Here is a 22,347-nt window from a genome sequence, read left to right as displayed (position 1 = left end):
TGTTAGCTGACACATCTGTTCTCACCTCATATAGTTCACTCTCTCTTTGTTTCTCACATATACACACACACACACACATTGAGTCACTTACGGTTTGGTACGGCTGGCCGGACGTGAGGATGACCCTGTCTTCAGCGCGGGCCAGCTAGAGAGGGGAACAGGAAGAGGAAGTGGACTTCTGAGACAGTCACAGGTCAAAGGTCAATGGTCACTGAGCCGTGAGGTCCGGCATGAGAACACAAGCACACCCTGCCCGCACTCTGACCACTAATTACAGCAAGGATACACACACACACACAGATACACAAACTTTACAGCAAGGACAAGGACACACACACACACTCACTTTACAGTGAGGATACACACACACACACACACACACACGCACACGCACACGCACACGCGCACACACACACACACACTTTACAGTGAGGATACACATACACACACACACACACACACACATTACAACGAGGACACACACCCTTCTCTCTCCGCCTACCCTCAGACATGTAGACCAACTTGGCACCAGTGAAAAAGATAAAAACCTATTTTGTTGTGTCATGTTTGTATGTCATGCTGAGTTTGTTGTGTCATGTTTGTATGTCATGCTGCTTTTTGTTTTTCGTTCCAATTGACCCTGGGATAAATAGAGTTTTCTTTTCTTTTTTATTTAACTGAATTTTAACTGAGTTTTCAGTGGTTGTTAAGCTCAGATGCTTGTAAAAGGGTTCCAGTGAATCATCATGACACCAAACAAATGTGTGTGTGTGTGTTCAAATCATCTTCCGGTGACTTTGCAGTCCACTTTCTGGTATGGTGTGGTGTGTGTGTGTGTGTGTGCATGCATGTGTGTGTGTGTGCATTTTAATTCACCTTGGCTGCTACTTTGTGGTCATCCACATTCTCCAGGATGACGGTGTTGACCCCCAGGCAGCGGAGGTAGCGTCCGAGGCCCTGCAGCATGTTGTCACACACCACCCGCAGGTTCTGGGGGGCCACCACGGGCCCCCCTTCCCCAGGACTTGGCCCCCGGGGCTGGGACAGCGGCTCCGCAACAGAGGCCTGTTCAGAGTCTTTCTGCCTCCACCACACACACACACACAGGCACACACAGACACACAGACATGTAACCACCCAGACACAGACACAGACACACACACATACACGTAACCACCCCACACACACACACACACACACACACACAGACAGGTAACCACCAACACACACAGACGCACACACACACACACACACACACACACACACACAAACACAAACACATGCGCACGCACGCACACACGTAAACACCCACACATAGACACAAACATGCAAACACACACACACACACACACACACACACACACACACACACAGACACACATAAACACCCACACATAGACACAAACACACAAACACACACACACACACACTCACACACACAGAGACCTGTAACCAAGATCATATCAGCTTTGTGCTTTGTGTTCCTGTAAACTAACCATCGAACCTTCCTGTCTATATCCTAATCTCACTGTACTGTAACAAGCTTCATCATTTATAAAAAAAGTATTTTTACTTCTAATGGTTTTTCTCAGAGGTAAAGTATGAAACATGTTAAGCAAAGTTTTGTAGCCCATTTATCCTTTAGGTTTTGCAATAACTAAAGGCAAACTTTGTATATGACATGAAGGTTATTTAATTTAGCTTGCTAACATTGGCAACTTGGTTATAACTGTCAATAGAAACAATGTGTATCTAAGAACATTTTAATAATTTAATAATAATACATTGTTTCTTATTATATACTGTGTTGTACATTAAAGGCGCTCTAAGTGATGCTGGGTACCATCAATTCTGTTGACGTTCAAACAAAACAGAAAGCTAGCTCGCTACTTCCTCCCCCTCCCTCCCGTGCCAATGAAACTCTCCTAAACGAGCATCTCGTCGGTGATTTGCTGAAACAGTTTGTTTTGTTTTCATGGGCAAGGTTTGCCCATAAAACAGTTTGTTTTGTGGCTGTTTTTGGAGCCTGGGTTGTCCAGAGATCACGTTTGTTTACAGTGTATTCAGGACACAGGCAGCTAGCGGATGTAGAGGTGATGTTTGCTGTAAGTGACAAAAACAATTTTAGCTTAAAAAACGCATGACATCGCTTAGAGTACCTTTAAGATCTAATGTCTGTGTTTGTTTCAGTCACTGCAGTGCAGACATTCTCCTCTTAACCCCAGTAAGTATGAGTGCTGGCATTATTTATTTTTAATTTATTTGTATTTCTTTGCACAATGTTGAATTTTCCCTAGCAGGTTTGTGGTTATGTAGAGACACCTGGGATCATTTTAGTGTCTTTATTTATTATTTTTATTTATCATTTTAGTGTATTTATTTATTATTATTTATATACTATTGTTCTCTCCCCTGCAAGTCTGTGGTTGTGTAGACCACCTGGGAACACAACTGGGGACATTGTAGTATCTTTATTGTCCCCTGCAGGTGTGTGGTTGTGTTGACCACCTGGGATCTTTGCAGTCCAGAACAGAGGGTGCTGATGCTGAGGGACAGCCAGCAGAGGGTCCAGGGTGTGAAGCTGCAGTGTGACCCTTCACACACACACACACACACACACACACACACACACACACACACACACACACACACACACACACACAGTACAGGGTGAGGAGGGTCTAGGGTGTGGAGCTGTGGTGTGACCCGGCAAGCCTCTCTGTAGAATGTGCCATGCTCTTTGGCTATGCCAGGAGCTTTCTTGTTTTGTTTTTTGGACACGCACACACGCACACACACACACACACACACACACACACACACACACACACACCTTCTCCAGCAGCAACACACACCCCCTGTCCATTACTACTGGTGATACTACTCATCACCATACACACACACACACACAGTACCAAATGCAGCACTGACCATCTGCTCATCAGTACTGCCATTTTTCTCTTACTACTTAAAGAAGCACAGGGTGTTGATATGTTTTACTAATGTGAATTTTATGCCTGACTCTACATTGATTTATTTCAATGAGATAAGACGGTTAGCAATAACCCTTTTGAGGTATATTTGATCAGGTTTAGATACTAAAAACAATACAGTATTTATTCATGTAAGTCTTGATCATAGCATTATTGACTGATTCTGATGCCTTACTCCTGCCCCTTAGTCTTCTCATCCTCTTGCTGACTTAGCCAGCTTAGTCTGTTTCTACACATCACTGTTCCAAAATAAGAGCGGAAATGTAATTATTAACTTAAATATCTTAACATGAATACTTAAAATAAGCAATACTTGACTTAAATCAAGATGTTTTTTTAAGTTCTCTGATCCCATGGATATTTGGATATTTCCTCTTACTTAACAAGTGGCATTTTCTTGCTGCCTTGGCAGATATTTTTGTCTGAAATACAAACGTCACATTCTCTCAAACTTTTTTATTTTTTACTTATTTTTGGAGGGACTTTTCTGTAATGTAGTAATGATGTCTTTTACATTGACATTTTGTTGCCATTAAAAAGTAAAAAAGAATAAAAACATATCTTAACAGTTGATCTGGTTAGATCTGATCTAATGTCTGAACAGTTGATCTGGTTTGATAACCTTTCCTCTATTCTTCCTCTTCTTGGAAAAGTCTCTTCTATTCAAGGTATCCTCGTGTGTGTGATGATGTGTGAGGATCAGCGGTCACTCACAGTCTTTTTGCGTCCCTTTCGGCTCTTGTCCCGGGGCGTTCTCTCCTCTTTCTTCTTGCCTGCAGCAGAAGGGCCGGGTACTAGGGAGAGCAGATCCGTCGGGAGGCCGAAACGCACATGGTTCTCCTTTAGAACCGAGTGCACGTCCAGCAGACAGTACGCGTCAGCCGCTGGACGGAGGGGTGGAGAAAGAGGGGATAGAGAGCAATACGAAGAAAAAAGAGAGAGGGAGGGAAAAGAGAGTGGAAGATGGAGTTTTAGATAAAGGTGGATAGATACTTATCCCAAGGGAAATTTTAACCCCAAGTCATACAACTCCCTTCCCTGGGAAAAGCAAAAAATGAAATCGCTACAAAATGTAAACTAAAGTCCTTGATAATAACAGATCATGATATGATAAAACAAGGTCATTGTCAGCGTGACACACCATAAGGAAGTCACATTATGCAGGCTCTCTCATTGTACTCATCTCACGCTAACAAGCTCAAGAACTCAGTAACAACCAGCTACAGAATAAAAAATAAACAATAATGGCAAATATTTTAACGTATAATTCCACATGTCAAATATAACAATCTATTTCCTCTTCCTATAGTGCAGCAATAGCACTGATATAATGTAATAACATAAAAAGCAGCGTGATAATGTGCATCATGACAAAACACAGTGAGATATGATATATTGTGACGTGATAAAGCATGATGTGATAAATGTTGTTACTTAGCATAATCATGTCCTAATCTGTAGCATGATGTGACCTAGCCTGTCCTAGCTTGGCATAAGCATGTGTGTAGTATGAAATGCGGTATCATGTCCTAACATGACATAAGCATGTCCTAGCGTGTAGCGTGATGTGACCTAGCCTGTCCTAGCTTGACATAAGCATGGCCTAGTGTGATGTGACCTAGCCTGTCCTAGCTTGGCATAAGTACTGTATGTCCTAGCATGTAGCGTGATGTGACCTAGCCTGTCCTAGCTTGGCATAAGCATGTCCTAGCGTGTAGCGTGATGTGACCTAGCCTGTCCTAGCTTAGCATAAGCATGTCCTAGTGTGTAGCGCGATGTGACCTAGCCTGTCATAGCTTAGCATAAGCATTTCCAAGCGTATAGCATGACGTAATCGAGTCTGTCCTAGCTTTGCATAAGCATGTTCTAGCGTGATGTGACCTAGCCTGTCCTAGTGTGCGCTGGTGTGTGGCGCTGTTGTGACCCTAGCCTGTCCCAGAGTGGGTATCAGGATGTTCTGGCGTGTGGCGTGATCTGACCTAGCCTGTCTAGCTTGACATAAGCATGGCCTAGTGTGATGTGACCTAGCCTGTCCCAGAGTGGTATCAGGATGTTCTGGCGTGTGGCGTGATGTGACCTAGCCTGTCCCTAGCTTGACATAAGCAGCCTGGTGTGTGATGTGACCTAGCCTGTCCCTAGCTTGGCATAAGTACTGTATGTCCTAATGTGGCGTGATGTGACCTAGCCTGTCCTAGCTTGGCATAAGCATGTCTAAGCGTGTAGCGTGATGTGACCTAGCCTGTCCACAGCTTAGCATAAGCATGTCTAGTGTGTAGCTTGATGTGACCTAGCCTGTCATAGTAGCATAAGCATTTTCCAAAGCATTATGGCATGGCGTGTCGAGTCTGTCTGGCTGTGTAGCGCATTGTGACCTAGCCTGTCCCAGAGTGGTATCAGGATGTTCTAGCGTGTAGCGTGATCTGACCTAGCCTGTCCTAGCTTGGCATTAGCATGTCCTAATGTGTAGCGCAATGTGACCTAGCCTGTCCTAGCTTGGCATAAGGATGTTCTAGCGTGTAGCGTGATGTCAGTGTGGCGTGAGTGGTGCTGTCCACACCTGCGTAGCGCAGCTGTCCCAGCCGCAGAGGCCGGCGCTCCCAGTTGGAGAGCTGCTCCTGCTTGTCTAGCGGACGGCCAAGCACCTGCTGCACCAACAGACTGAGGCCTTTCTCCGAGGAAGCCCTACCCCGACCGTGACCATCCCCGTCACCCACCTCCACGCTCCGTGGTCCCCCCTCACACCCACGCCGGCTCATCTGGATCTGGATGTGAGCAGACACACACACACACACAAATAAAGTAGAGAGGTCAGCGGACTTTAAGACTATCAAATAGCTTCAGGTGATACAAAATGCAGCAGCTATGGTTTTCATGAAAACTAAAATAACTGACCACATTACTCCAATTCCAAGTCCCTGCGCTGGCTTCCAGTAAGTCACACTACTGCTTGTTTATAAATCAGTAAACGGAGCAGGACCTATACCTATAAGACATGCTTCACCAGCTCTCCCACCTCTCAGGTCTCAGAAGTAAAACCTGCTGTTAGAACTAAACATGGTTAAGCAGCTTTTAGCTGCTATGTGATTCAGCCCTGGAACCAACTTTCAGATGACATCAAAAAAGCCCCAACTGTAGCCAGTTTTAAATCTAGACCAAACTGTTCTCAACTGCCTTCTGCTAACTGCACTGAGTTACAAATTCTGAATCTGTCTTTTAATTATTCTACCTTGTGTCTTGATCTTTACTTAACTATTATTTAACTATTAACTATTCTTTGACTATTGCCCTTCTATGCTTTTATTTGGTATTACTGTTTGCTTTTTAGAAAAAATCACATTGAATGACCTCTGTGTATGAAATGCCCTACATAAATAAACTTGACTTGACTTAAAATACAGAGACTGGGTGTGTCTACATGCATGTACTGTATTCTTGTATGAACGTGTATGTATGCCTCTGTTGTGTGTGTGTGTGTGTGTGTGTGTGTGTGTGTGTGTGTGTGTGTGTGTGTGTGTGTGTTACCTTCTGATGTACGTGGAGCAGATCTAACATTCCCTCCACCTTCAGCGGCTCCTCTGAGAACTCAGGCCAGGTGGCCACCAGACTCCTCAGATCTCCTGACATCCCATAACCTGCATACACGCACGCACACACACACGCACGCATGCACGCACGCACGCACACACACACACACACGCACACACACACACACACACACACACGCGCGCACGCACGCACACACCCATGCACGCATACACACACATAGGTATAGTCATTACAACATTGTTAAAACAACAAATATAACAGTGGCTGAAGACTTTTCAAGAGTACTGTATATTGACATTTTTTCATTTCACAGACGCCCATATATCCAAAGGAACTGGCAGAATAGTATGTGCACTACCGGTCAAAAGTTTGGGGTCACTCATTTCCACTCCATTATAGACAGAATTCCACCTGAGATCAGTTGCATTATTTTTTAGAAAGAAATGGCTGATCTTTAATGCAATATCTACATTGCCCATTATCAGCAACCACTCATCCAATGTTCCAAAGGCACATTCTGTTTACTAATCTGATATAATTGTAAAAGGCTAAGAACCCTGAATAAATAAATTTGGGCTACTTAACCAAGCATTAAAGCTAATAACCAGATATACTCCAATTCTGCATGGAAATGTTTGAAATACCAGTAATGTATTGTTTTTGGCAAGTTTAAACTGATACAACAAAATTCCCTGATATTCCATGACTGCCCCAAAATTGATAACATTCCCTGACTTCCCATGTCTGGAATAGACTTTCCAAATTCCATGACCCGTGAGAACCCTGAGTATGTGTGGTTCCTATGTATTCCATGAGCCGTGAGAACCCTGAGTATGTGTGGTTCCTATGTATTCCATGACGCGTGAAATGTGAAATGTGATTTTTTCTAAAAAGCAAACAGTAATACCAAATAAACCTGAGTATTTGTGCTTCCTATGTGCTTGATGTGGTACTGATGTTGCACTGATGTTGCCTTGATCAAGATGTTGTTGTTAGGCTGGTGCTCTACCAGTTCTTGGAGCAGTTAACTGACAGGAACACCATGGGTTGCTCACCGAGTTTGAGAACGTTCTTGTGGGCAAGGAATTCTCGGACAAAGTGGAGGGTCTGCGGGTCCTGGCTGAAGGCCGACGCGCAGAGGTCCAGCAGGAACACGGCCCCGGGCACGGCCAGTTGGATCAGCGCCACCCGCTGCTGGCTCACGGTGCCAAAGCCGGCCCGCCACTCCATGTCAACACCCACCACCACGCCAGCCTGGGCACCACAGAGAGAGGGAGGTGGATACATACACACACACACACACACACACACACACACACACACAGTCTTTCTCACGCACTCTCTCTCATAATCACATACACAATTTCTCTTTCACAAACATACACACACATTCTCTTTCTCTCTCTCACTCTCTCACACGCTCACTTAGATATTCTCTCTTTCACAAACACAGACATGTTCTCTTTCTCTCTCACACACACACACAAACACACTTTCTCTCACTCTCTCTATATCTCTCAATCACTCTCTCACACATTCACATACACACCCTCTCTTTCACAAATACACACACAATCTCTTTCTTAAACAGAAAATTTTTTTTTTACACATATTCATATGTACACACACACACACACAATCTCTTTCTTAAACAGAAAAAAAAATAATTTACACATATTCATATGTACACACACACACACACACACACACACACACACACACACACCAGGGTTCCCACTCTAAGTGAAATGTAAAATTCCATGACTTTTACCTGACAGAAAAAACCATGACCTACTTTATAATGAAGGATACAAGATTTCAGAACAGTCGTGTAGCGTTCAAGAATTTTTTACTTTTTTTAGAGCGAGAGATGAAAAAATGGGTATTGAATGAACAAAGTTGGGCTAACCACAACTACAGTACTCAAGCAAGCAGTAAAGCTAATAACCAGATATACACCATGATATTCCATGATATTCCAGAAATTCCATGACCCATGGGAACCCTGACACACACACACACACACACACACAAAACAGTCAATGCACTCCAAAATGTCCCATTCTTGCATTTTTATGCTTCCATACACCTTCCATGGAATGGCCACACTTACAGACACACACACACACACACACACACACAAATAGGCACCTGCATGACAGCTTGTTGGCAGGACTCTAACTGCTCCAGTGTGGACAGGAAGTGCACGTTGCCCCTGGCAACAGGCAGCTGGTAGTAGCACTGGCGGTGGTGTGGCGAAGGCTCCCATGAGTCCAGAGAGGGACAGCACACGGGTGGAAGACCACTGGGGAAACAGAACACAATAAATAGTGTGTGTATATGTGTGTGTGTGTGTGTGTGTGAGGGGGACGTCACACGGGATGAACACCACTGGGGAAACAGAACACACTAATTAGTGTGTGTATGTGTGTGTGTGTGTGTGTGTGTGTGTGTGTGTGTGTGTGTGTGTGGGTGTATGTGTATGTGTGTGAGGGGGACGTCACACGGGATGAACACCACTGAGGGAACAGGACACACTAATTAGTGTGTGTATGTGTGTGTGTGAGGGGGACGTCACACGGGATGAACACCACTAAGGGAACAGGACACACTGGCCAGAGTGTCTCTCTCTGTGTGTGTGTGTGTGTGTGTGTGTGTGTGTGTGTGTGTGTGTGTGTGTGTGTGTGTGTGTGTGTGTGTGTGTTTACCTTTGTTTTGATTTTTGATATTTCTAAAATCTAAAATGTGATATTACAATGATAATGTGAGAACATATATGTGGGTGCATGTGATCAAGTATGTAAAAAAACAGAAGAGAGAGAGAGTATGTGGGTGTGTGTGTGTGTGTGTGTGTGTGTGTGTGTGTGTGTGTGTCTGTGTGTTTACCTTTGATTTGATACTTGATATTTCTAAAATCTAAAATGTGATATTACAATGATAATGTGAGAACATATATGTGGGTGCATGTGATCAAGTATGTGTAAAAAACAGAAGAGAGAGAGAGTATGTGAGTGTGTGTGTGGGTATGTGTGTGTGTGTGGGTGTGGGTGTGGGTGTGCACACAGTGTGAAAGCTTAGCCTCTGGGGGAGTCTTGTGTCTGTACACTGTATACATGTATAAGGGTGTGCCTGGGATTGAAACCGTGAGAAAAAGTGTGTGTGCACGCCTGCCTGGGACTGTTGTGAAACTGCTGTGAAGTGTGAGACTATATGCATGCGTCTGAAGAAAACTGGAGTGATCATGTGTGTGTACGTACGTGTGTGTGTGTGTGTGTGTGTGTGTGTGTCTGTCTGAAAATGACTTGTGATTTTTGTGAAACTGTGCAAGTCTGAGACTGTGTGTGTGAACATGTCTGTCTAAGAATGAGATGTGACTGTTGTGAAACTGTGCAAGTTTGAGACTGTGTGTGTGTGTGTGTGTGTGTGTGTGTGTGTGTGTGTGTGTGTGTGTGTGTGTGTGCGCGTGTGTGCGTGCGTGCGTGTGTGTGTTTGCGTGCGTGTGTGTGTGTATGTATGTGTGTGTGTGTTTGCATGTGAGCGTGCGTGCGTGCGTTTGCCAGCGTGTGTGTGTGTGTGTGTGTGTGCACTGAATAAGACAAGGACAGATAATATGAACACAGCAGATTGTGCCTGGGAGACATTTTATGTGTGTCTAAACAAATGTGTGTGTGTGTGTGTGTGTGTGTGTGTGTGTGTGTGTGTGTGTGTGTGTGTATGTATGTGGTGTGGTGTGGGTGTGGGTTGTATGGGTGTGGTGTGAGTGTGAGTGTGGATGTGGGTGTGAGTGTGGGTGTGTTTTCAGGGACCTCCCGATTCGATATCACAATGATATTTAGCTGTTAGCTGTTCTAACTCAAAGCAAATTGTAAAGTTAAGCATTATGAAGTACAATATTCCTTCCGTGTGTGTGTGTGTGTGTGTGTGTGTGTGTGTGTGTGTGTGTGTGTGTACTCACGTCTGTGAGGGAGGCAGGGTCTGGAGGGTGTCCCATACCCCAAATGGTAGCCTGTTCTTGGGGAGGCTGTAGTAGCCAGCCCACTCTGCCGCCTGCTGCGAGGTGCCGTGTCTGACCAGCAACTCCACCAAGTGGACCTTCAACTCCACACTACCCTCCACTATGGCCTACACACACACACACATCTATATATTAATCCATATGTACACAGACCAAAAATAGGAAAGTGCACAGCACACACATACATATAAACACACTCATATTTATCCAAATGCACAGACCAGGATTAGACAAGATATCATATGCAAACACAACGCATTGCACACATAAACTCAGATACAGACATAGATAGACACACACACACACACACACACACAAACGTGATGGATTTATTAACTGCGGCTATACCTGGACATGATCACTCCAGTTCTCTTCAGACATCTTACCCTGAGAGTGAGAGACAGAGAGAAAGGGAGACAGAGAAGAGAAAGAGAGAGAGAGAAAGAGAGAGAGGGTGAGAGGGGGGGGGGTGAGAAGAAGACCTTAACATTCTTTTAGTGGAACCCTAAAGAGAGGAGAGAAGAGGAGGGGAAGGGGAGAGAGGAAGGGAGAAGAGAGGGGTAGAGGGGGGGCATGTGAGATGAGAGGGTGGGGGGCAGATGAGATGAGAGGAGGGTGAGGGGGGGCAGGAGGAGAGGAGGGTGGGAGGATGAGGGCTTCAGCGCTGCTCACCTCTCTGAAGTGCATGAACATGAGGAAGCGGAGAGAGTCAAACTTCCTCTTGTGCACCGAGTTACTGCACTTGGCTGCAACATCAAGGCACCACAAGTAAACACAAACACACACACACAAACCACATGGGCTTATCAGCCATAGTTAAGCTCTTCTGTGACCCAGTTGTTCTGCACATGCACTAAAAACACACACACACACATCACACTTTCAGCAAAACTGTTTATCATCCTGTTGTGCTGCTCACAATCGTAAACACACAGGCATGCATGCAAACACACACCTGGATCAACGTTGAATTTCTCCATTAGCCGGAACACATGTTTTATCACCATTTTAGGCTGGATCAGGTCTGTCTGGTGTTTAGAAAGGCACAAACGAGGATACTGCCTTAGGAGTGGACAGAAAGACACACACACACACACGCACGCACATTTTTATATGTGAGGCAGCATAAACCACAGTTCAAGCTGTATCTCTCATACACACACAAAATACTTTTACATAAGCTATTCCATTGTTGATATTTGTTAGATTTTTCAAATTATGCATTACATACAATCATTTGTGTATTACACAAATAGGACCTTTTTACCTCAGCAGATTGACTGTTTTTGCCACACACTCCATGTTTTAGCCTCTACATGTCTTCTTTTCATTTTCATCAAGTCAAAATGAATTTAGCTTAATTAAAGTGCGGATTTGCTCATTGCTAGTTGCTCACCAGTTGCAAACGACTGAAATTAGGCCCCACAGACTGACACACACCTTTTGAAGACCCAGACACACACACACCTTTTGAAGACCCAGACACACACAGACCTTTTGAAGACCCTTTCATATTCCCCATTCACTGTGTTCCCCCCTGACATCCAACCCCAAATCAGAAGAAGTTGGGATGTTGAGTAAAACGCAAATAAAAACAAAATGTGATAATATACAAGTCTTGTAAACGCATATTTAGAAGCAAAAAGAACAGAGACAACATATCAAATGTTGAAAATGAAAATGAAGTGTGGACTAGTTCATGGAAAATATATGTTAATTTTGAATTTGGTGTCAGCAACATGTTTCAAAAAAAGTTGACTTCTTGATTTAACAAAATTCTGTAAATATTTAGAAACTGAGGAGACAAGTTGCTAGGGTTTTAAGAATGAAATGCTGTCCCATCACTCCCCAATATAGGATTTTAATTGCTCAACAGTATGGGGTATTCTTAGTCATGTTTTCAGACAAATCTGGACTGCAGACAGGTCATTTTAGCACCTGGGCTCTTCCTCTATGGAGAAATATTCATGGTCTTCCCTAGAAAAGACATTTCCTGGATGGCAGTATGTTGCTCAAAACCTGTATACCTGTATCATTCAGAATTGATTGTGCTTTGCCAAATGTGCAAGATGCCCATGCTGTAGGCACTAATGCACCTACACACTGTCATAGATGTTGGGTTCGAACTGAGGACTAAAACAAGTTGGATAGGTTGGATACTTGGATAGGCCCTCTCCTCTTTAGCCCACGTGAGTCTATGATTTCCAAAAAGAATGGCAAATTTTGATTGGTCTAACCACTTTTTTTATGTTACCTCAATCAATTTTAGGCCCAGATACGGTGGTATTTTCTGTATAATGTCTCAATACACTTTTGACATAGACAATAGTTATCAGAGGTTTTCCTGAGCCCATACAATGACAGGTCTGGAAACAGGTCTGATGTTGATGCAGAGCCATCTGAGGTCCAAAAGACCACGGCCATCCAAATTGTTTTTCAGCTCTTTCCCTTGTTTGCAAAGATTTCTCTAGATTATCTGAAAGTTTTAATAATATTTTGTCCTGTAGATGATGAACTTCCCAAATACTTCACAATTTCATGTTAAAGGTATACTATGCAGGTTTATGTATTTTTGCGAGTGTATAGCTCCCTCTCGAGTCGCGATGTATTTATATGTTACTCTGCTATTGTAAATAGCAAACTTCTCACAAATGTATCCCCCTGTACACAATGCAAATGCTTTTGTTGTGGAGGTAAGGGATTAACAACAGGCAAAAACTACCTCCAAAGAGCTATATCTACTGACAAAGTAATGTTTCACGATTCTCACGAGATTTGTCGGAGCGCCGCTCTTGGAAGTTGCATGGCTGGTTTTCTCGGTAGGGACTGTTTTGGGGTTGTAATTATATCTTGAATATTTTGACAATGCAAGTCCACATGTATGCACACACACACATAGGCAAACACACACGCACGCACGCACACACACACACACACACACACACACACACACACACACACACACACACACACACACACACACACACACACACACACACACACACACAAACTAAGGCTTGCGGCTTCTTGTCTCTTCCTCCTGTATTTATTCAAGGTAAATCACATGGGACATGACCTATATTCAACGAGTGTGTATCTAATGTCACGTCAACATGTCGGTTTCTGAATATGGGTCAAGTGTCATTCAGTGTACAATATACGCATTTGAATGGCGAGTGCGCTTATGACAATATACAGTTAAGAACAGAATTATTGGCAAACTGGACAGGACGGAGCTATTGATACAGCCAAACAATGCAAGAAATGGTTAACGGAGAACAATGTCAACATTTTAGAGGGGCCCAGCCTTAATCAGTCAAAAAGTGAGCACAAGGCCAAAGTGATGGCAAATAATCGTTCCTGCCTCAAAACCCAGATTGCTGCTAAAAAGGTGCGGTCTATAATCATTGTCGAGACATGGAGAGGCTTGGTAGGTATTATAAGAACCCTTTTGAGAGCTTTGATGGCAAATAAAGTGTTAAATGTTTCCATTAATTATTTAAAAAGGGTATGAATAATTTTGGACATGCCAGTTTTCATACAAATTTAAAAAAAAGATAAAAAATATTATTTTTTTGATTCCTTGTTACCACCACATTGTCTTACAGGAATGTCAGTTTCATTTACAGATCTGAGGGTGAAGATGTGGTGTGTACAGGTGTGTGTCTACCTGCACAACTTGTGTAAAATGACCTACAATAATGATGTGTGTTTGAGTGCGCGTGCATGTCTGTGTGCGTGTCTGTCTGTTTGTGTCTATGTTTGTGTCTATGTGTGTGTCTGTGTGTGCGTGTGTCTGTGTGCGTGTCTGTGTTTGTTTCTGTGTGCGTGTCTGTGTGTGCGTGCGTGTGTGTGTGTGTGTGTGTGTGTGTGTGCACGTGTCTGTGTGTATGTACTTGCGCAGCTGGTCCAGGCTGAACTGCTGGGAGCACCAGGAGTCCAGCATGGTGACCAGCCTCTCCTGCAGGTGCGGTCTGCCCCTAACGTAGGCCTCGGCCATGGCCAGCTTGTCCAGCAGCACCAGGGGCACACACATCTGTGCAGGATGGGCCACGGGCAAGAGTTACGGACACTTACATACGCAGCATGTACACACACACACACACACACACACACACACACTTACATATGCAACATGTACAGACACACACACACACACATGCAGCTTGTACACACACACACACTTACATATGCAGCATGTACACACTCACACAAACACACACACAAAGACGAACTTAAATCCCACACATGTTAACACATCTTACACACATGTGTGTGCAATCATGTGCGCACGTGTGTGTAAGAGGGATGAGTTTGTGTGTGTGCATGTGTCTGTCACTAACAAACACACAAACTCATCCCTCTTACACACACACACCACTCTGATGCAGAAGTACACAAAATCACATCAGCTAAAACCAAGAGAGATCATTATCACCCCACCTAACAACACACACACACACACACGTAGTAGTTGTGTACAAACCCAAATTCAAACATGTCTCACCTTCTCCATCTCCAGGTCTGCCTGGAGATCCAGTTTCATTGCAAGCACTGCAGCCTGCAACACACACACACACACAGTCACATACAGACACACACACCACAACCAGCATTGCATGTCCAACACAAATGTCCCTTTAGGACAATAAAGGATTTCAAATCATATCATCATATCAATCAGAATTCCATTTTTTATTTGTTTTATTTGTTCACACATACAAAGACACAGAAACATGTCCCAAAGTTCCATTTGGCGCAGCAGCCACATAAACCCACATAAAACACACACACACACACACACACACACACACACACACACACACCTTAAATCTCAGCACTCTCTTCCTCACCTCCACTCTCTTCCTCACCTCCACTCTCTTCCTCACCTCCACATAAACACACACACACACACACACACACACAGACCCCTCTCCCTCACCTCCCTGTATGCGCATCGGTCCCATACAAACAAACACACACATAAACACACACACACACACACACACACACACAGTCGCCTCTCCCTCACCTCCCTGTATGTGCAGCGGTCCCATACAAACAAACACACACATAAACACACACACACACAGTCGCCTCTCCCTCACCTCCCTGTAGGCGCAGCGGTCCCATAACCGTCCTACGTGCTCCACCAGCTCCGTCCTGTCCAGGCTGCCCAGCTGGTAGATGTCCAGCAGGGGCTCCAGGCAGGCGGCCTGCCCCTCACACGCCAGGCCCAGCGCCCGCCTCTGCAGCCTGGGCACCAGCTCGGCCGCCAGCCCCTCCAGGGAGGTCCGCGGACGCCCGGGCCTCCAGCGCAGGAACTCCCCCATGACAAACTGCCCCAGCGTGGAGGATTTGCCCTTCTGGGGGCCGGGGCAACTCTCCAGCACCTCCAGGAGTCCCACCAGGGGCTCGTCCAGCTCGGAGAAGCCCTTAGCAGCCTCCAGACGCAGCTAAGAGAGGGACGGGGGTGCGGGTGGAGGCGGGGGGTTAGAGTCACTGACCACTTCTGCATATAAGAAACTAGAAATCTGACATGTCATTTCTCTCTCACACACACACACACACACACACACACACACACACAAACACGCATTCACTCTCTCACTCTCACACACACACATACACACAAACATGCACTCACTCTCACACACATGTGGGAAGGTGAAATAGGAACGGTGTGTGACTGTGGCGTTGCCTTACCCCCTCGAGGTCCTTGCAGGTCCACAGTTCGAACAGGCGGTCTCTGAGGGCAGTGGGGTCAACACCTGGGGATTGCACACGTGATACGCCAAGGGTCAGACGACGACCTCTGACCTCCCGCACCCCACTAACACTCACCTCACCCACCTCTACGTCTTTTTCTCTCCCTTTCTCTCTCTCTTCCTCCCTCCCTCCCTCTCCTCTCTCTCTCTCTCTCTCTTTCTCTAACTCACACACACACACACACACACGGGGGGGGGGGAGATAAGATCGCAATGCTTTTCACATTCTTCTGGCAAATTCCGTGTTCTATTTCTTTTCTTTTCTTTTCCTGTGGACAATGCACTCAAAGCTCAACGAGTCTCTTTTAAATCACAAAGGTGCTCATTACCCTGTCTCTCCATTTCCTCCCCTCCACATTGTTACATGCTCTAACCGCCCAAACAATTTGAACCACGTCACAGAGAGAAAGACAGAGAGAGAGAGAGAGAGAGAGAGAGAGAGAGAGAGAGAGAGAGAGAGAGAAGGGGGGGTGTGTGTGTGTGTGTGTGAGGGGGGCTACAAAATTAACATTTAATATGCGTGACCGCGAGAGCAGAGGTGGCTATTGTTGTTGGAGAGGTGTTGGGCTTTGTGATTGGGAACGATTTCAAACCCCACAATCCTGTGAGATGAGACATTTTTGAGGAGGCAGAGAAGGAGGGGGGGTTGACTGGGGGAGCCCTGGTAACAAAGGAGAACCAGAAGGGAGCTATATGCCCTCTCGGAGTCCACCCCAACGCAACAGCCTCGGTCTCCATGTGTGGCCTACACCGCCCGATTCTCCGCAAGCAACCCGCTACTCCCACCCCACCCCTCTTGCCCCCCCCCTCCTTCTTCCCAGGGCCTAGTTTTCCTGTTGCCCTCCCCCCTCCGCTCTGTGTTTGTCTCGGATTTCCCCCGGAAAGGGCAACACGGTGGTCACGGTGTTAAAAAATCCAGCCTTCCTGACGGACAGCCTGGGAACGCACACCAAAGGGCTTTTCTCTCTCTCTCTCTCTCTTGCTCTCTCGCTCTCTCCCTCCCTCCCTCAGGCACACCTTGAGGCTCCTTACATTCTTTGCACCTCTCTCTCAAGCACCTAAAAAAACTCTCTCCTCTCCCTCTCTCTCTCTCAGCCTTCTTCAGTACTGCAGAGAGCAGTTGGTTTGCTTCGTCCTCCCCCCATGTGCCCCCCCTCCCTTCTGTTTTAGCGTGGTTGGCTCTGCACACAATAGCCAAGCGGTGTGTGTGCACACACACACACACACACACATCTCCCAACTACCCCGCCCCCCCCCTCCCCCACACTCCTCAGCAGGGCAGTACTGAGGGGCAAACTGGAACGTGAGGCAAAGGAATGTGGGGTATGTGCGGAGACCCCCTCACCCTCCAAAACGCTGGAAAGTTCCAGGAATAAAAACAAAAAAAAAACACGTCGACAGGTGAGTGTACAGGCACACCCCTGACCGAAGAAGGCCACACTACCATATATCACTATACTGCATGCTCTAATGTTGATGCTCTAAGCCAAACTACTATATATCACTATACTGCATGCTCTAATGTTGATGCTCTAAGCCAAACTACTATATATCACTATACTGCATGCTCTAATGCTGATGCTATAAGCCACAATACTATATATCACTATACTGCATGCTCTGCATGCTCTAATGTTGATGCTCTATTCTACACCGCAATCAGATCCCCGTTAGATACCAGCCACCCACATATAGGTCTTGAGCAGCTCGGAGGTATGACACATTTTCACATAAGGGTAGAGAGGATTAAAATGACTGTGTTTATTGCCGTTCACTTTAGACTTTAAAACAGCAGATATTTAATTACAGAAGAATGTACATTGACAGCAACAACATCATATGAAATTCTCCCACAGAGTGATTAACAGGCATTCCTATAAAATTATTGTGGTTATGTGATAAGAACTTCTTTCAGATGCATTATGCAAACTATTTCATACTATTTCAGCCAACAATACACTACAGATGTCAAAAGATGGCAAAGAGACAATGCCGTGTGAACAGTCTAGAGAGATAAAGAGGTTATAGAGGGCATGACTGGCACACGCGACGCTTTGGGTGTGTGCCTGCTTGTGCACGTGTTCGGCTCGGCCACTTCTCACGGGCGGCTCTGCCCCGCATGGATACTCACCCTCAGGTTGCGAAGTCTGACTCATGCTGCAGGGGTTCAGGGGGCCCCTCGGGAAGATGGATGGTCTAGCACCCTGGGAGAAAAAAAAAAGACAAACTAGACAGTCATAACCCACTGAGCCATGGAGCGCGTGATTGGCTGAGATCTCAGGTTCTAGTAAGGAGATACATGGTCGGTCGTGGAGCTGCTGACAAGGCTGGTAAAATATGCAACTCAGTTAATACAATTCTTGGCAGGAAAGAGGATGGAGATGGTGGGTGACTGTTGTTTTACTAAACACACAAACCGGTAATTTTCATTTATCCGTCTGAGTCGAGACAAAGATGGGGGGCGGGGGTTGTGCCTCTCCAACGAACGGGCTGAAACACTCTGTGCAATCCAGCGCAGTTGTTATGTTGGCAGTGGCCTGATTTAATAATTCCATGTGGTCTCCACTCCGGGAATGCTCACCCTGCATGAAATACATTTTCCTCATGTTTTGTTGGCAAACTTCCAATCGCTTCTTTAAGGGGGGGGGATATGTTTGGGCTTCCATTTCTGCTGTCAACACCAGTAAGTGCACAACAGATAAGAAGTGTATGAAGCAGACTGAAGTATGTGTCCATTAAACATAAGTGCTACCTTTCGTCCTGATGATTGAAGTGATGAGAAAAAAAATATATGAAAAAGTGCTTAAGGTGTCAAGACACACACAACTTGAGCCTGATCCTACATGTACACATACTCTCTGTCTGTCTCTGTCCAACACACACACACACACACACACACAGACTCTCTCTCCCTGTGGGAACAGCAGACCAGGTTGGCTGCCAGCTGGCTAGGCGACGTGCTTTTGAGGCTGAGGATGTTTTTTTTAGGTCTGGAGTCTGGACTGTTTCTCTCCGCAGTCCCGGTGGGAGGCTCCTGGCACTCAGCTGCGTAGTACGGGCCAGAGGGCCTCACGTACAATCCTCAGTCCTCTGCCGCCACCATCTGGCCACTATATGCAACAGTCTCCCACCACTACAATCTCGACACTTCTTATTTATCTATTTATTTAAATGAAAAAAGTCAGCTTGTATTTTTAGTAGAATGCGCCACTAGTTGGGCTAAAGGATTCACATTAAAGTGTCATTACAAGGTCTTACAACACATGACAAAATCAACTTAGGCTATATCAAGATTAACGTTAAAAACAAAACAAAACCAAAAACATCTAATATTACGCCCCAAAAATTACCAAATTAAGAATGGAAGTGAACTGATCATTCTGGTAAATTAAGAGCATATTTTGTCCCACGGGGGTGTAAATATTTATTCTTGCAATGTACACTTCAACACTGAAATTAACCAACTTCAGCATCCAGCTCGTAGGCCTAATGGAATGAAAAGGTCTCCTCATCGATCGTAGTTCTATCCAGAGCCATGGCTCTGGTTCTATCCAGCGACAGAACACTAAAGCTGCCATCCTGCCTAAAGCCAATGCAGCATTACACCAGAAGACTTAAACAAGGTTCTTGAAAGATTGTAGTAGGCCTACTTTTGAGTAAAGCTTGAATGGGGGGCGTTAGTTAAAAGACTCCAATGTTTCAAGAATCTTTTTCCAAATCTTGTCAAAGTTTTTTGATGTATGGGTAGACGGCTGAAGCCAGTTCATTTATGGTTAATAGTCACCTTGCTTAAAATTCACACGACCAACGTCGTGCTACTATTCTGCGAAAACTTTACCACGCTGTTCGAATCGTCCACAGCATATGATAGCCTACACATAACCCTTATTAGACATTCTCTGACGTCGTGCTGTTAGCTAAATAACGTTACTAGCAAGTTAAAGCGAAAGAGAGCCACTGCTACTCACTCATCACATAACATGCCATATATTCAGAAGCAAATATGACGTAATGGCGTGACTACCCTTTGAATTTAATATTTAACATAATTCAATGATGTATTTCACTGTTTGAACAAACAAGAGTACACATGACAGTCGTCACTGGCAAGTGTTGGCTAATGTTAACGTTTAGCTTTTTTGACTGGAGAGCTAGCCAGCATGGTCATGTTGACTTTTGGTGTAACGATACGCGTTCCCTTCTAAGAAATGATCTTCTGTTTATCATATAGTTTCATGACATGTAAATCACGCGAATACAATTCACGTTAACATCAGAAACGGACTTACTCGTGAAACTTGGGCACCACTGCTAACTACAGGAGATTTGTTTCCGTAACTCAGAACCGGAACACTTTATATCAAGCTGTTGTTTCTTTACGTATGATAGATGAAGTAACACAACCCACTTATGTTTGGATTTCCATGCGACCACAAGGGGGGACTGTTTCCATCAAATTGAAATTTAGACACCAGAGACAAAGCATCTTGGTGACATTTCACCACATTTGATAATATTTCGTCCTTGTTTCCATCTAAACTCCTTCAATGTTTATTTTTTTCTAAATGTAGTCTTCTAGATATTAACTCAATAATGCTAACTGTGCCAATAATATAGTTGATGGCTAATGAGACTAGTGGCTATGCAACTATTTTAATAGGCCTACATGCCCAGACTATGAGTTATTGAGAAAATAAACATTCATCCACTTTAGGGACTGCCACAGCCCCTCACAACTTGTTTAACCACTGAAGAGAAGGCAAGGAGTGTGTGAGTGTGTGTGTGTGTGTGTGTGTGTGTGTCCCTGCTTTTAGTCTAAGCAAATCAATGAACCACAATGACATCAATACTGGTCTAAATAATGTGTTAGGACATCATGATGATATCAAATATCTCCTGAGATGTTTAAAGGATCTTCCTCACACATGGCATACTTACTCACTTACTTACACAAGGGCCTAATGAATTGATAAGGTACTCAAGGTTGGGGGATTAACGAGGTTGCACAGAAATGCTGTGTTTGCATAGATATTCCAGAGCAGTTTGAAGGATTTTCTTTTCATCGGTACAGTTAATCACTAAAATAGGCCATGGGGCAGAAAGGTCTACTGTGCCCCCTCACCACCAACACCTTGGTTGAAGCCAAACTGTATCAGCTGTATACACTTAATTTCCCAATATACAATACAAGAGTATTGTATGCATATTAGTATGCTAGTGTGCATGGTGAACTACAATAGGAAAGTGGTACATATTTTAATTGTTTTAATTAATACTCTTTCACATCTAAAAGGTATAGGTTTTGGAAAAATATACAGTTTATGCCGTTTATGTGGTTGAATTAGCTTTCCTTTAATGATTAAGGCCAAAATGTATATCAGCTGCCTGTATACAATACAGGACAGTACAATTTGCATGGACGGAGGAAGGTGTACAATCTTTCAACTCACATCTAGAGGGTGTATGCTTTTAGAAAATATAATTTAGGATGTTTAATTATGTATTCCTTAATGTTACAAACCAAAATATATCAGATCAGATTTGGTTCACAATAGGACTATGTATTGGGTATGGTATGGCATGGCATGGTATGGTATGGGACATGATTCACCTCTTTTTAACTCACATAAGGAGGGCATAGGCTTTTAAAGAATACATAGTCTAGGGGTTGAATTACCTTTCCCCTAATGCTATAGGACAAAATTGCCACTTAATTGCCGCTAGAGGAAAATTATTGTACACTTAGTTTGTCTATATAGGCTCTATAATACAGCACTACGGACTACAGGTCATAGTGCAACAAAATATGGAGGAAGGTGGCACTGTGTCAGTTCATTCACTGTGCTAGGTTTGATGAAGATCCCTCATCCTCCTTGAGGAGACAAACACATGAGTCTGACTGACATGTGTCCTTGATCTTTGACCCCACAACATTGAGTAATGGATCAGTTCATCAGGTCCTTATAGTGAATAAGTATACCAAGTTTGATAAAGATCCTTAAGATGGCTTTGGAGATGTTGGCAT

At 44.5% G+C, this 22,347-nt stretch overlaps 1 protein-coding gene across 1 annotated transcript in view; it reads right to left on the bottom strand.

Moving 5' to 3' along the window:
- The window catches only part of exd3 (exonuclease 3'-5' domain containing 3), a 56,949-nt gene extending 36,261 nt beyond the window's left edge, over window positions 1-20,688 (bottom strand). The window contains exons 1-17 of the mRNA XM_048259683.1: window positions 20,612-20,688; window positions 18,454-18,526; window positions 16,261-16,325; window positions 15,663-16,010; window positions 15,062-15,115; window positions 14,451-14,590; window positions 11,510-11,616; window positions 11,227-11,300; window positions 10,903-10,941; window positions 10,495-10,661; window positions 8,691-8,844; window positions 7,595-7,793; window positions 6,516-6,625; window positions 5,551-5,755; window positions 3,708-3,877; window positions 877-1,080; window positions 92-145 (exon numbers count right to left, since the gene is read on the bottom strand). Of these exons, the coding sequence (XP_048115640.1) occupies window positions 92-145; window positions 877-1,080; window positions 3,708-3,877; window positions 5,551-5,755; window positions 6,516-6,625; window positions 7,595-7,793; window positions 8,691-8,844; window positions 10,495-10,661; window positions 10,903-10,941; window positions 11,227-11,300; window positions 11,510-11,616; window positions 14,451-14,590; window positions 15,062-15,115; window positions 15,663-16,010; window positions 16,261-16,325; window positions 18,454-18,478 (2,115 nt within the window). The 5' untranslated portion in view covers window positions 18,479-18,526; window positions 20,612-20,688. The remainder of the gene's footprint in view (window positions 1-91; window positions 146-876; window positions 1,081-3,707; window positions 3,878-5,550; window positions 5,756-6,515; window positions 6,626-7,594; window positions 7,794-8,690; window positions 8,845-10,494; window positions 10,662-10,902; window positions 10,942-11,226; window positions 11,301-11,509; window positions 11,617-14,450; window positions 14,591-15,061; window positions 15,116-15,662; window positions 16,011-16,260; window positions 16,326-18,453; window positions 18,527-20,611) is intronic.
- Between the last annotated feature and the right edge of the window lie 1,659 nt (window positions 20,689-22,347).

This window comes from Alosa alosa, chromosome 12, assembly GCF_017589495.1.
Source record: "Alosa alosa isolate M-15738 ecotype Scorff River chromosome 12, AALO_Geno_1.1, whole genome shotgun sequence".
In the NCBI taxonomy this organism is placed as follows: domain Eukaryota; kingdom Metazoa; phylum Chordata; class Actinopteri; order Clupeiformes; family Clupeidae; genus Alosa; species Alosa alosa.
The sequence above is the reverse complement of the archived record's forward strand: the minus strand, read 5'-3'. Positions and strand labels throughout refer to the sequence as shown.